Genomic DNA, 15,055 nt, shown 5'->3' on the forward strand with positions numbered 1-15,055 from the left:
CTAGGATGAACTTAAGGAGTTTTTTTTCAGTCAATTTCTAAAAGTTGATAATCTACTTTTAGTAAGTTTATTTGAGCAGATATCGGAATGGAACATATTTTGGGGCCTAAATTTCATATAAACGCATCACCCGGATTTTTTTCAGATTTTTGGATAGCATAGTTTCCGAATATATGTCCTGTCGTAATTTAAGTGACATTTTGACTCCTTACGCACTTTACAATCCACGTCAAAACTAATATCAGTATGTAAGAAAGTACTAACGAGACCTTTCATTTCACGAGACTATATTTTACGTCCCCTGTACGGACGAAACAGTTAGTTGGAAAAAACCCGCACGATTTGCTACCTGAAAGCAATTGCCGCTTGCCTCTTCCTGAACAGGCCTCTATTTCACTAACTATCTTTAGACAGCAATAACAACAGATCACTTTTAGAAAACTAAACAAAACTTAATTAATTCTTTATACCTTTGTACTACCTCACTAGCTAGCTAGGTGTAATTTCGCATCGCGCTAACTGACCTACGTCAGCTATACTTATACTTTTCATGAGCAATCCGTCGTCAGCACATTGTCGATGACCCAGTAAGTTGGTAGCTTCACCTGATTTTCCATGTTTACATTCTGGTATAAAAACCGGGTGACCCGTGATTGGGAATCTGGACCGCATTCGTCAATACAGCCATTACTGAGTTCAATGGGAACTAGCCGGCCGATAATGCTCAGTAAGCATTTTTTGCCAATGCAATTGGAATGCTAATTATGAAGTAATTTCGGAGCAATTAATATTGATGTATCTACTTTTTCAATTATGAAGGAAATCGCTCGAACATCCCCCCTTTGCATGGATGGGAACCCCCTTTAAACTCTGTAAGCGTGGGATTTCATAGTTCCCATCTGTCCAGTGAATTTTGTTCGGATCGGTTTAGCCGTTTTGGAGAAAGTAGCGTATGATAGACAGACAGCGAATCGTTTTAATCAGGTTTTGTTTTACACAAAAATTCAAAAATGGTCGTACTGCGATTTGGACGCGCACACTATACCGGTTCCTTCTCTAGTTAACACAAACAATGGAACGATAAGCAATTTCAAGATGTTAGCTTTCAACATTATACCAGAAAAATTGCTCGCTATCTGTTTCATCTTGAGGTATCCCTTGGGGGAGGTGATTGGGTTCACTTTACCATTCATGAGTTCTTCGGACTAACACCGGCTATCAGTGTGTTTAATACGTGTTGCAGTCGGCCCAAAGAATGGAATTTCTAATTGTCTTACCATCATGATTATGCACTTGAAAAACACAGGACTTAACCTTTCATCTATGACCACTGACATTGACAATAAAAGCGAAAATAATGTACATTCTTGAAAGTATTCCTTTTTGTTTCTGCGCTTTTTTAGCATGGTGGTTATCCGGGTAATATGTCTTATGATAGCTGTATTTTGGTTTCTTAAGTGGTCCTGAGTTCATCATCTACTTGATCGCGGACCGCAGTACCTTTCAGGAATGATTTACTTTTTCTCTTTTTAAAAGAAAAATGTTTGCTAATGGTTTTGATTAATAGGGCAGAGGCACATTGATCAAGTGTTGCCTCACCTTTCAATCACCGTGATTGAAAGTGGCTACAGGTGTTCTTAGCTAACGAACCACCGAAAACCGTCAGTTTGAAACGTCTGAGGTGAGACAACGACTCCATTGTCCCTAAACAACAGCTTTTGGTCACGTTGGTCCGCAGGGCACAGGTGAGGCCGCGTCTGATGAGTTGGGCTCTACCCTGGCAAACGAATCCGTTGGTAAACAGTTTTTTGATGACAAGCGTTAGGGCATCATTGTGGTTCTTAGGTTCTTCTGAAATGTAGAACCTACTTCTCTTTATGATGCTTACAATCTGAGCCCTCACTTTTCTGTGTTATAATCGAACTCATTACATGTAAAAGAAATTCATAGTCTAACCAATTGTAAAAGGTAGACAGAGAAACACACGGAAAAATAAAGTCTAATCGGAAAAGATGCAGGCGCATGAAACGCCAGTACACTTTGCAATTTCTTCAATTCAAAGCGCAATGCAGAGAGGAATATTAAAGCTATCATTCAGGATAGACCTCCATCAAACACAGATCCCAATAAATATTATCCTTAACTCCAAAAAAATGCCGATTTTTATTCGCACTTCCGGAGATTTAAGGCTGACTTGCAATCAGGAGATATAGGGACTTGTAGACGTGGTGTGTTGTGACTAAAAGGGAGGAGGAGGAGTTTAAAGGCTCTACTGAATAGACGGACGGACAACAGATGAGAAATGTTGTGCGCCGAGAAAGGGGTGTAAAATGCTATTCCAATGAGACTAAGACCTGGTAAACTAGTTCGATTTACCGAAACTGAAGGACTCTCCTATCAAAAAAGCCTTGCGACAATAACCAGATTCTGCACACCGTACCGCGAAAGAGAAAATATAAAGGGATCTTTGTAGGCTACGAGAAAAGCTAACGCCAAATTCTTTTATGCTTGCAATGCGGTTAGATCCTGCAAAAGTAACCAAAACAAGCAATACTGATACAAAAAATGCAGTGAAAAAGACCATTACCCGGAAGTCTGCAAAAATATCCAATCTAAGTAATCTGTTATATATATATATAAAGAAACTTCAATCCCTGCCAATTTATAAAAGATCTGCTAATAAAACCAGATCACCAAATGGATATATACGTACTATTATTAGAAAAACTTGCAAAGTTCTGAATGACTCTCTAAGCAACACAAACCACTCTTTCCATCATTATTTCCGATTGCTGTTAATAACCTTCAATCTGCCATCAACAACGGCGTAGTAAGCAACTCCAAACATCCCGGTTTTGCACCGAGGTCCATCAATTCACATCCCTAAAAGCTGTTTAGCGTCCTAGCGATCCCACCTACGCGACCACTACATCTCAAGCGGGGTCTGGCACACTTTCCTTTTCTACTATAGTTGTTGCCCTTATAGACTTTCCGAGCTGGATCAACCTCACCTATACGGATTAAGTGATCCGCCGGCCGCAACCTGTTCAGCTCGATATTATCTACAACCAAATGGTCGTGGTATCATTCATAAATTTCGTCATTATATAGGCTACATAATCGTCCATCCATCATCTATGCAGGGGGGGGGCAAAAATCTTTGGAGGGGTTCTTCGCTCGAATGTAATGAAAAGTTCGCATTTTTTTTGCCAGAACCCAAATGTCCCAGGAATATATAAAGGCTGGCAAGATCATTGCCTTGTGCAGTAAGAGCTTTGACCCATAGTGAGACGTTTCGAGCGGATGAGGTCATCGCAGATTAACTTCAAAAAATAATGATTGTCCTGTTTCCTTAGCAACCAGGGTTGCTACTTTGAAATAGGACACTAAGTTGGTGGAGGAAACTTTCTGGAGCAAGAGAATCGGAGATAACAAAGCACCGGACCTAGAAGGAATTTCCTTATACGTAAGCATGTCAAACTCCCGAGCGAACCAACATCAATGATAGAGCCGACATGGTCACGATACAGTTAATACAGCCTCAACTTCACTCTAACAATGTTGAATTTAATTCGTCGTAGGGTTTCTCCCACTCTATGGGAATGTACCAAGTGAACTTTGTTGAACTTTATTCGATTTTCCCTCAGAATCTTAATGAAAGTGCGGTTATGTTGATTTGAAATCTTAAATTATGCTACCATCAGGCGTTACTCGTTATTAATAATGGAATATTTAGGAATTTTGAGTAAACTTGCCATGTTGATGGAAGTAGTGGGTAATGCGGGAACAGCGGTGCCAGGAAATTTTGCGCGGTCATCATCGTCCATGTCGAAAATGAATTCAATTCATCACGGGCGTACCATACAGGGTGTTCCGTTCATGATGGTTGAAATTTTAATGGTGGATAGTATCACTTGTTTGAAGAAAATTGGTACAGTGAATGGTTACTCTATCTTTGCCGTTTTTCGCCAGTTAAGGTTTTATGGCTAAAAATCGCATTCTACTTTTTAAATGCGTTTTTCTCAAAACTGCATGTTGAAATCGGCTGTCACCATAGTCCAAAATCTATCCAACGAAATTCTTTGAAATTTTCACAACTTATTCAGAACATATTTCTACAGTCCGCTAACTAGGATAATTGCGTTTTTTTTTTATTCATTGAAGAAGCCGTGAAAAACACCAAAATTCATAAAAAAAAAGTTTAACACGGCACTAAAAATTTAGTTTTTAATATTTTTTAATAATTCTAGTTTGCTGATTGTAGTCAAGTCTGTACGTTAAAATGCCGTTTATTTTTTTCCTTTTTCTTCTTGTTTTCTTTCTTCTTGGAGATGGGTGTATAAATTGCACAGTCTTTCAATAACGAACTATGCGATGGGGCTGGAAAAATTACTATAAACGCTCAAGATATTAATAAATCTATGGTGAAAAATTCGTATTTGTATCTTTATCCAGTTCTTCACAAACAATTTCTAAAGAAAACCAAAACAACGGCCTTCACTCGGGATTGCCCCTTTAAGTCCATCATTTTCACATGTCATTTGAAGGCTAACATAATGAGGCAACTTTTGTCGACTTTTCAGATTTGTAAGTTTAAAGTACCGTTACGATATTGCATTTTGAAATTTAGGTAAAATATCGATTTTGAAATTTGTTTAAAGTTTGAACAGTTATCTTTTCCTAGTGATGATGACCTTTGCAATTGAAAAAAATATTCATTTATAAAAAATGTTAGGTAGTTTCCGAAAATTGTGATTTTGTTGGGAAGCTCAAACTTTTTGACACTATTCACGAAACTGTGACGACTATGAGACAATTTTCCTCAAATAAGTGGTAATATCCACCATTAAAATTTCTACCATCATGAACGGAACACCCTGTATAAAATAAACGCACTACTTTACTAACTACAGTATCACCGCCGGAGCAGGAGCAGGAATTAATCTTAGAACTCTTATTGTGGAACCTCTTTAAGGCGACAACCAGGGTGAAGTAATAGGACGACTTGTTGTTCGCGAAGAATGCACGAGCAATGTACAGTAGACAGCCAGTATCCAGCCACTGGCTCTGTCCAAGTTCAAAGATTTGGAGCTGGAGGATACAAGACAAGGTTAATACTTATCAGCAGGCAAATGATTCCCATAGAATTTCCAAAAATTAGCAATATATATGTTATTAGCTTTATTTGAACAGATACCGGGGCGAAGAGTATTTGGAGACCTATTTAAGCATCAACACGTTTTTACTTTCAGATTTGTTCCGAGTTCTAAGTGACTATTTTATTTGGTATTCCACATAGTTATGCCTGATAATTTTATATAATAATTTCATGTGCGGAAACCTTCCTTAATCTCAACGTAGAATGATATCGCTCATGCCTTTTAGTGCAAAAGCGAAACAAGATGGATTTTATACCAATCAAAGTTTGAAATTCTGAAAGAGCAAAAATGCTTTACATTCCTTGATTTTTTTCGGTGAACAATCTTATGCGTTTTTAGGAACACAACACAAACGTAACAAGTTGGAAAACCGGAAGCTGGACGCTTCAGGTATGAACAGTTTTGTGTATTTCTTTTATAAAGACATTTGAGTGTGCATTTGTCCCATGCATATATTATGTGAGAATATCCACATTCAGTCTTGAACTTGCAAAAAAGCGATAAATTTGATCTGTTATAACTTTGTTAGTAATAGTGCGATTTCCACCAAACTTGGTAGGATCATACTCTATGTTATATGCTACATTGTTGCAGACGATTAATAAAAGTTATATTAATATACTATTATGAACTTTATTTGAATCGACATCGGTATGGACCGTATTTCGGAGCCTAGGCACCATATATTGGAAGCCTTTTGATGTTTTTCAGATTTTTCGGATGGCTTCGGAAAGTACTAATCGAGACTTGTCATTTGATATAAAAAAAATTACTCGTCCTTTTGCATGTATGGGGACGTGCCTTTAAATTCGATGTAGAATTTTGTTACTCACTGTATGCGTGAGGGTTCATAGTTCCCACCTTTCCACCAAATTGGGTGTCAATTGCTATAACCTTCTCCGAGAAAAGTGTGTGTAACGGACAGTCAGACAGACAGTAAACCTATTTTAATAAGGTTTTGTTTTACAAAGAACCTTAAAAATTGGCACTATTGAGGAATTATAAGACGATCCGATCTACCAACAACGAATTTTCTTCAATAAAATGAAATCATGTATTGATTAAACTGGAAATGAATATGGGTGTCCTCGGAACCAAAGCTGTCGAATAAAAAGTCTACCTTTTCTCAGTTCGTCTCTGATTAATAAAGATGAGAGTTTTATCTTTTTGTAAACACCGTAATTTGTTGGACCTAGACTAATATATTTCCATCTATTTTTCTCATTTCATCAAATGACCCAGACCTGGGATATTTGGGGTTTCATTTGATCCGAAAAATTAATGAGCAAGTTAGTTTAATAGCCAATAAATACGAAAGCTTGCTGTTAAGCTGTCTAGTTATGCCAGTTAGTTATTTCAATATTCAAGTGAATGGAAAACGACATCAAGGCTGGCCAAGACTGCTATGGTTTTGTACGATAAAGAACGACCACTCGATTCGGCTAATATTTTCCTTTCCTCATCAAGTTCTTCAGCAAAAATCAAACTCCTTGTTAATCACCAGAAATGTTAGTCCCCTTAGCCACCCCTTTCAAGTCAAAATTAAGGGAAATTTTCCAGTCGGTTTTCAGTACAATGCTTTTGTACTTTATTTATTTAAATTTGAAATCAATGTTAGTGAAATTGCCTCCTTTAATATATATATCACAATCTTAAAAACCAGCAAAGCTAAAACTATCAAAGGAAAAAGTGCTGCAATAAATAAATGCAATATCTCAGATTCATTTTCATAGTCATATATACTCGTATAACCCAAAAACTATGTAATAATCCAAACCGCAAAATATATCCTCCAACTCTATGTACAATAACCCAATAAGAATGGAAACAGGACATCATGTCACCCTAAAATGAGAGACGTTCCGTTCGTATATGTAGGCCATAGCACATGCATATAACCCTCACCCTAACTCGACTCTTAACTGTGAAATGCCTAACCAAACAACTAAGGGCAAGGACTCGTTGTTTTTTTTCACAATTGCCATCGACAATAGGGGAGGAGTAGTTATTGTCATGATTTTGCAGCAGAACCATTAACTAGCGTTGATTCGACTGTATGCTTGTAGGAATATAGGGTGCAAGGATACAATTCCTTTTAGGGATGACACTCACTTAAAATAGCACCGAGGGTCGACGATGTGTTTCAGTTGAGATCAAGAGTTTGAAGTGAAAGCATCGATTTTTTAAGTGTTTCCTTCGTTCAACATATTTTTTTCTTAGTTTTTTATTTAGTTACATTTTATTTAAATTTATAAAAAAAGAATCATGTCTATAGTTAAAGTTGAACCACCACAAACTTATTCGCGATTATTTCGGCCGTGGGATGTGAAAAGTGCAAAGGATACCAATAGTCCAGACCTAAGTCTGCATTCAGTGAATAGTGCAAAATTTATACCGGATAATTTAAGAACTGATGATGTCACTGTGAATCGGATGCTGCTTGATAAAAGTTTAAGTCCCGATTATTTACCATTCGACTATGTACCTGCTGGACTGAATTGTTATGGATACGAAAATGCGTACGGACCGTTATTAGGGGTTCCATCGCCGCCGGATTTTTGCTACCCCGGAACAATGCCTGTACCGGTGTTAGGTATGGATGGAGCAGGCATAACCAAGGCTATGGAACAAGAGTACCTGAGAGTTCTCACTGAAGACGCTCAAACTAAAGCTGCCAATTCTCGGAAACAGCGACCCAAGAAATTCAAGTGCACTCATTGTAACGTGGCTTTTTCCAACAATGGTCAACTCAAGGGTCATATTCGAATCCATACAGGTAAGACGGAATTCTTTTTCTTATCGAGACTTATTCCCGTAATGTCTCCTATAGACAGATCGACTATAGGAGACATTACTCACTCATTTTCCTATTTTGCTACAATCAAATTCAAAATCTAAAATTTGTAAATTACAACACAATATTTAACGCATCTCATAATTTTGTAAAATCTCCAAATTGGATTAAAAACCGAAGCTAATAACTTTCATCTTCTAATTTTCCAGGCGAAAGACCATTCAAATGTGATCTTGATACATGTGGAAAGACGTTTACCAGAAATGAAGAATTGACGCGCCATAAAAGAATCCATACAGGACTGCGCCCATTCGGCTGTACCGCGTGCGGAAAAAAGTTCGGAAGGAGAGATCATCTAAAGAAACATATGAAGACACATATGCCTCAGGAAAGACCATTATCATCTGCGATATTTATACCGATGTATCCTTACTTATATGGATATTAATTCGTGGCCTTCGTGTATCTAACTTTAGTATTTTTTTATCTGTAATATTTGTAAAAAGTGTATTATAGAGAGTGGGTGAGAATTTTGTATCAGCATATTTTCTAAAAATATATTTTTATAAGTCAAAAACAAATTTCTGAGGGCACGTTTTTGTTTTGCTTGGATTAGAATCAATCCTGTTTTTCCGCCTGATAAGGAAGCTCAAATATATGCTGCCAACTTTAGTCAGTGCAACTGCAACATATTCGTACAATTAAAATATTTCACTAATTACTATTCACATAAAATTTAACTAATACAACATAATAGTATAATCATTCCTCTCCACTGTGATCGTAGGGGGTGGTGCGCGCTTCTCAATTAGATACTTCCTGAATAGTAGCAATGAAATATTCACTACACAAAAGGTTAAAGGAGCAAATATGATCCAGCATGAATATCCCATTGTTGCCAACCCATCAGAACTGTAGGGGGTTGGTGATTGCAAGGTGTCCGTTATCGCGATATTGTACTGCAGCGATGTATCAAACAGAACTCCCCACAATATCAGCACGAGAATCATGCTTGTTGCAGACAATGCATTCCAGACGTACAATCCAAAAATATTGAAAATCAGTTCAACCGGATTGAAAATCACGTTTACGATGGACAGAATTGCAGAAAAAGTGGTGAAAATTATGGAGAATGAGATGAACGTTACGGTAGATGCCCAGTATCCGGAAATTATGTATTGTTCGTTATCAGGCTGGTCGTTGCCTTGCTTCTGCATTATCGTGCCGTTATCTGAAATGAGAGAAATCAAATTATTTCGGAGCAAATTCAACCGGAACTAAAATAAATGTACCATCTGATTCAAGGGTTGGCTCTTACAAAAAATACAAATAGATGGTTTTGTACACTTCCCAACTTCTAGCTTTTATGCTCCCTATTCACTCCATTGTTTAGCATGGACCCTCTACCCAATTTCAAACAAACAAAACCATCCGGATACTGACGCTTAACCACTGTACCGTGATTTCAAGCTTTGTTCTTCCGGCAAGACCCATATTTAATACGTTCATTCACTTCACCAAAGTGGATGTTTCTCATCTTGCCCAGGACATTTCCTCACCCTATCCCTAATTATAGCTGTTTATAGTCCTAGTTGGGGTAAAGTACATCAACTGCTCTACGGACCACTCTTGTTAGTTTCTGTTGAATTCTCCCTTCAGCTCTATTCAATACTTGCTATCAGTTCCTTCCCTTCCTATACATGGTTGCCATTGACCCCTAAATGGGGCATAGCGTGTCAACCACACCTACCTGTCATCGTTGAAATTAAATATGTTTCAACTCCCTCCACAATTTCCCGAATAGCTTGGATCCCTCCTCCACTGTTCTGCGTCAAGTCCTCTTGGGGCCACTACAGTGGAGTTGTCGTCCTTTCTTAAAGTTAGACTAATCTCTCTTCCACCTTCTGAACAACATGGGTATTTCCCCCGTACACCGACCAAGTTTTTCATTTGTTATTGTCTCAAGTCAGAATACGCCGATGATGAAAGCTTGAAACTTTTGAGTAATTTTAGCGGGTACCTTTCATGTACTACTCCCATATAATAATATATAATAAAGTGAACATTGGTGCAAAACAGCCTCTAAAATCAACCCAGACAAATGAAGCAAATTGAAAAACTGGTTGCCGAAAAGATAAGGTGCGGTCAAATTACGAGTTACGTGAACTGTCAAGGAACTGTCATTGCAGCCCATCGTGTGGGTCGACTTGGTCGCCTCTCTTGTACTCCAGACTATAAGGGGTTATATAAGGTTGCAATTGGTGAAATAAAGACATTTTCTCCATTTTTTTCACAACAACATAGTAAATATTTATTGAAAAACTGTTAGCATCCACGCATCTTTCAAGCAATCCTTTATTCGTTATATATTGGCAAATTGGCTTAATAGTTTTCCCCTCTGCAGGAAGATCATTGTGTGCTAAGTTCGTCCTATTTTAAACATGTCACGTGTTTAAGGAATATTGTGAGATATTGCCTTAACAAATCCAGTTCATATGGTGTAATAAAATTACCGGCAAGGTCTACATGCGCCACTTTCTAGGTTGTTTCGCAAGAGGTAGCACGCACTTTCACCGTTGCTATCCGTTTGAATCATTTTGATTTCCGGAGAGGCTTTGTCAGGAAGGAACTATTCACAGACTGCTTGAACCCAGCTGTTCACCAATCTTTTCCTCAGTTGGTCCAAGCCCCGCCAATTTTCACTTTCGCTGACCCCGACTCTAAACTTCACATTCAATGCCGGTGGTAGCAAAAGCAAAAATTACTTCTAATTTTCACCGACCAAATTTGTGGCAACAACACATTCCCATTCACCACAGTCGGCGTCAGTAACGTCAGGTTTGCATACAATAATATGCAGATTAACTTGAATTTACAATATTAGTGAGTTAATATGTTAAAATTAAAATATGGAAAGGTGCAGACCCCTACCACGTTCTGTAAACGAAATTATGAAAATTAAATTTGCCATTTTAAATATTAAAATTTTAATGTTATATAAATGAATGCGGGGAAAGAATTTAGAAATTGGAAGAATCGTACTGGAGAAGCTAAGAGTTGTTAGAACATAAGAATAAGATGAAATGCTGTATATTAACAAATGCATTACATCATTAGATTGTCACTCGACAAGGAAAATGAAATATTGCATATGTCGTAAAGCGTCGGATACTACAAACTTCTTTAGAAAAATTGTAAACTTACTCTAAGCGATGACATATGACGAATGTCTGCAGCTTCCATATTCGTAACTATTTCAACAGTACTAAACAGTAACACATCAAGCTAGTTGGTATGGACCCGGCCGGGATATTGCTTGAATTCAGTACAATGAACGAAACTACCCTAATATGAATACTTACCGCAAATCATATATGAATTCAGTCGTCTTCTGGCATGTCACTGGTTATCAGGACTCTTCTCAAGGGCGAAGTCGTCAAACGTCACGCAATCAGAAAGGGTAATAACAACTACAACTAGCAAAAACTTCGTTATGATGGAGCCTATTGTCCCTTAAGAAGAGAAACATAAAGATGGCATAGTTCTCTTTAATGAAGAATTTCCTTTCTGTAGACAATCGAAAATTCGCAAAATCCTTCCAGCAGCACAGCCAGGAAATACTGATTGAATAGATGCACTAGAAGGTAGTTCAATAGACCGTCCATTATTGCGAGATACTTAAATCGCTCAGTTCTCCTCAGTTCTCGCCAAGCCACTGTAACTGTCAGTGATACTACCAATTACCCTAGGGTCGGTCGTCGAAACCCCGAGGATTAGTTCACTTTTAGAGCAATTGCTCGAGATCAGTTTTGTTGTAAGACATAGTGTCTTCACTTCTTCGATTGCAGTAGAGCAGTTCAGCCCATGTTATCGCAATGCATGCCAGATGAGATCCAGGAAGCCAATTTAAAGAAGGCGTGTGTAGTACTCTTGAGCAATCACGCATCGTGTATTACATCAAAAATCATTTAAATATGAAGCCGGTAAAGTTTTGAAATTTTCACAGTTCTATAGTGGTTCCTCTCCTTTTTATCTTGTGTAATCTATATGGATCCTTTGATAACTTTATTCCTAGTTATGTTATGGTCGTATTTCATAAATTAAAGCGCTCTGCCCATTAGCCACTTTCTTCTTTGTCTTATATTCTTCCAAGCCTACATGAACTTTTGACGCCCCCGAAATATAAGAAAGTTACGGTCATTGACGTATAGTACCACTTATGCCAATGAAAAGGAGCGCAGCACGTACAATCGCGATTTAAAGTTACCCTAGATGTATTGCTATTTCATCCCATAGACCCCATGCTCCCAAGAAATTCCATGACTATTGACTAGATATGATAACCAAAGAGCCAACGATTTTGATTATCAAAACAATACGAACTGGAGTAGTTGCAGAATTTCGATCAACGTAGACCTCACAGTTTTTGCAACACCTTTGTATAGCATAGGCCATACTCACAGTGCTACTTTCTTATTGCCAATTTGGTCCTCATTTCATTTTCAATGGGATTGTTGCTCCGTTTCATTATCACATGGCTGTGTGCCTATAGAAGCGGGATAAACACAGCCAACGTGAGCACTACATTGAAAGACTGACGCTCATACAACTCAGTAATGGCATGGTCTAGTTTCCTGTGTTAACTTTTATTAGATTTCCCCCTAGGTCCTGTCAGAAATCTGGGTGTCAAGGGAACTTCACGTTAATTGAATAAATTATTTTATTGCCTTCGGTATAACGCTGGTCATCTCCGTTTCAAATGATCGCATCCAGCTAAAATAGATTCTGCGAACTCTCATGATAGAAAGGATTGGATCACTTACCATTTTGTATGTCTACTCCATCAAACATTGCTTTTCCGGCATCACTAGATCTGAGAAACCGTGCCGCATTCCTTGCTGTTGGACACGTTAATACGGGTTCCTTGTTTAATATCCGCCGCAATTCATCCTGTCGAGCATTTTCACTTTGTTGGCAACTGTAGATGCAAGCTCCTTCACCGTAGTCGCACGTGACTAGAATCATATAATATTAACCAAATCAAACTTTCACCACTAACAGAACACTTTTCATACTTGTCAAATCGTAATTACTTCCCGACGAAAGGACATATTTCGACAGAGACCCAGAGAATAACCCATAGTGAACTTCACTGTCTCTGGTAGCACTTTGGTGTTTCGCCGAAGCAACAATCTAAACAAGGACCATGGAGATTTGATATAGAATTTATTTATCTTTCGGAAAGATTCACTTCGACCCTACCCAGTAAGACGTGCAAATGCTAACAATAAGTATTGCTAGCGAAATGCAGGAGATTAAAAATGTCACAAAAATAATAGCCCAATGTGTCTTGGCCATTCCTTTGTCTAAGGTACTGAAGCAGTGAGTCAGACGACCGCTTCAACGAGACCGTTTTCGAAATTTCTTTTATCTTTTGTTCTCACTGATGAGAGATATCTCTTTGAAATTCAAACCAATTCACCCAATTCAATCAATTATTGTAAAATGCTAGAATTGTTGTGCTATCTTATCAATAATTATTGTTGTCTTCCGAACACTGAGATGTACATGGTTTTATGTGCATATAAGGTGGAAGTAAATCACTTAACATCAGCAAACATTCTGTTTGTCTTAATCATAGTAATTACGTACGCAGTCATTAAATGATTTGATGTTGATTTAATCGTTTTTTTTACTAGCTCCCATAAGTGGGGATAGTCAGGTGAAAACAAAAGTGGAGATAAAGAACAAAAACAATAAAAATCACATATTGCTACAAAAGTTCTATTATAACATTAGTAAATGACAGCAGATTATGAGAATTCTTCTGAACCCGCTCATATATGTATGGAACATCACCAATTATTTATAGCCGTTTCGATAATGTGACCTCTGACTCCAATTAGGTTTCCGGTATTGCAACTCGTCTCCCCAAAAGATCCGCAAGTTCATCTCAACCCTTCATACTTATGATCCATTAAATCCAGATCACATCCGATAGGCAATACCTCTGAAAGACAGTACGGCGCAATCTTGTGCCGAAGCCCTCTGTCGAGAGTGGATACATCGCTTTGGCGTCCCTGCAGTGGTCATCACTCCCCAGGGAATGCAATTTGAGTCCACCCTTTTCTCGGAGTTAGGCAAACTCCTGGGATTTAAACGACAGCGGTCAACTGCATACCACTCGCAATCCAATGGGATGCTAGAACGTTGGCACCGGACGCTGAAGGCCGCCATTGTGGCACGCGACGATCCGTCCTGGACCCAAGTATTGCCGCTCGTACTACACGGCCTACGTACAACCCGCCGAGAGGAATTTGGTCCCAGCCCCGCGGAGCTGGTATACGGGGAGAACCCGAGACTTCCATATGATCCAGTCTTCGACAAGAGATCGGGTCTCACAGAGTCGGGGTAGGTGCGTTTGCTGAGAGACAATCTCCGACGCGTCAAGGCCACACCTGCCACCCAACACTCGTCCGCACCTGTCTGTGCGCCCAGGAAACTGGGCACGTGTACGCACGTCCTGGTCACACGTCCTGGGAAGCCACTGCAGCCTCCTTATGAAGACCCGTACCGCGTTCTCGAGCGGGGAGAACATTTCTTCCAGTTCGAGATCGGTGGACAGGAAAAGACGGTCTCCCTATCCAGGCTGAAGCCCGTGTGCGCCCCAAAGCAACGGCGCGTTCGCTTCTGAGATCCCCATCAGTCGCTGAAACGCTTCGATTTCATCTGGGGGCGGAGTGATGTGGCGCGGCAGGATTCGCGGCATTCGGAATTTATTTCGAATGTTGCGAATGTGAGCGGTCAGATGGCGCCACCGACGCTCTCCATAAATAGACGGCAGAGTGACGTAAAAAATAAGAGAAAAATGTTGGGGAGTCTTCCGTCAGCCGTTAGGTTAATTACATAATCGAATTTGCTAATCAAATAAAATATATGTATATATTGTAACTTAATAATCATGAAACTAAATTGGATTAACCAAACTATCGTAAACCTTCCCGAAATTGATGAAGAAGAGGTGAAGCGGAGGTCTAAACTCTGCACACTAGTATTAGTGTGGAAACGAGACTACTCTCTGGCGATCAAATTTTCGAAGTGC

The 15,055-nt window shown here is 38.9% G+C and overlaps 2 protein-coding genes across 2 annotated transcripts; one reads left to right on the forward strand and one right to left on the reverse strand.

Moving 5' to 3' along the window:
- The first annotated feature begins 7,147 nt into the window (after positions 1-7,147).
- Positions 7,148-8,436, forward strand: LOC119652046 (Krueppel-like factor 2). Its single transcript, XM_038055981.1, has 2 exons — positions 7,148-7,935; positions 8,163-8,436. Exons 1-2 carry the CDS (start codon positions 7,425-7,427, stop codon positions 8,399-8,401), a joined length of 750 nt encoding a protein of 249 aa, XP_037911909.1. The 5' UTR covers positions 7,148-7,424; the 3' UTR covers positions 8,402-8,436.
- Positions 8,437-8,517: 81 nt separating this feature from the next.
- LOC119653156 lies at positions 8,518-13,372 on the reverse strand. The gene is made up of 4 exons (XM_038057696.1): positions 13,216-13,372; positions 13,029-13,146; positions 12,777-12,968; positions 8,518-9,184 (listed from the first exon to the last, which is right to left on the reverse strand). The coding sequence occupies exons 1-4, from the start codon at positions 13,309-13,311 to the stop codon at positions 8,694-8,696; spliced, it is 897 nt and encodes a 298-aa protein (XP_037913624.1). The 5' UTR covers positions 13,312-13,372; the 3' UTR covers positions 8,518-8,693.
- Between the last annotated feature and the right edge of the window lie 1,683 nt (positions 13,373-15,055).

Source organism: Hermetia illucens, chromosome 3, assembly GCF_905115235.1.
Source record: "Hermetia illucens chromosome 3, iHerIll2.2.curated.20191125, whole genome shotgun sequence".
NCBI classification, from domain to species: Eukaryota; Metazoa; Arthropoda; class Insecta; order Diptera; family Stratiomyidae; genus Hermetia; species Hermetia illucens.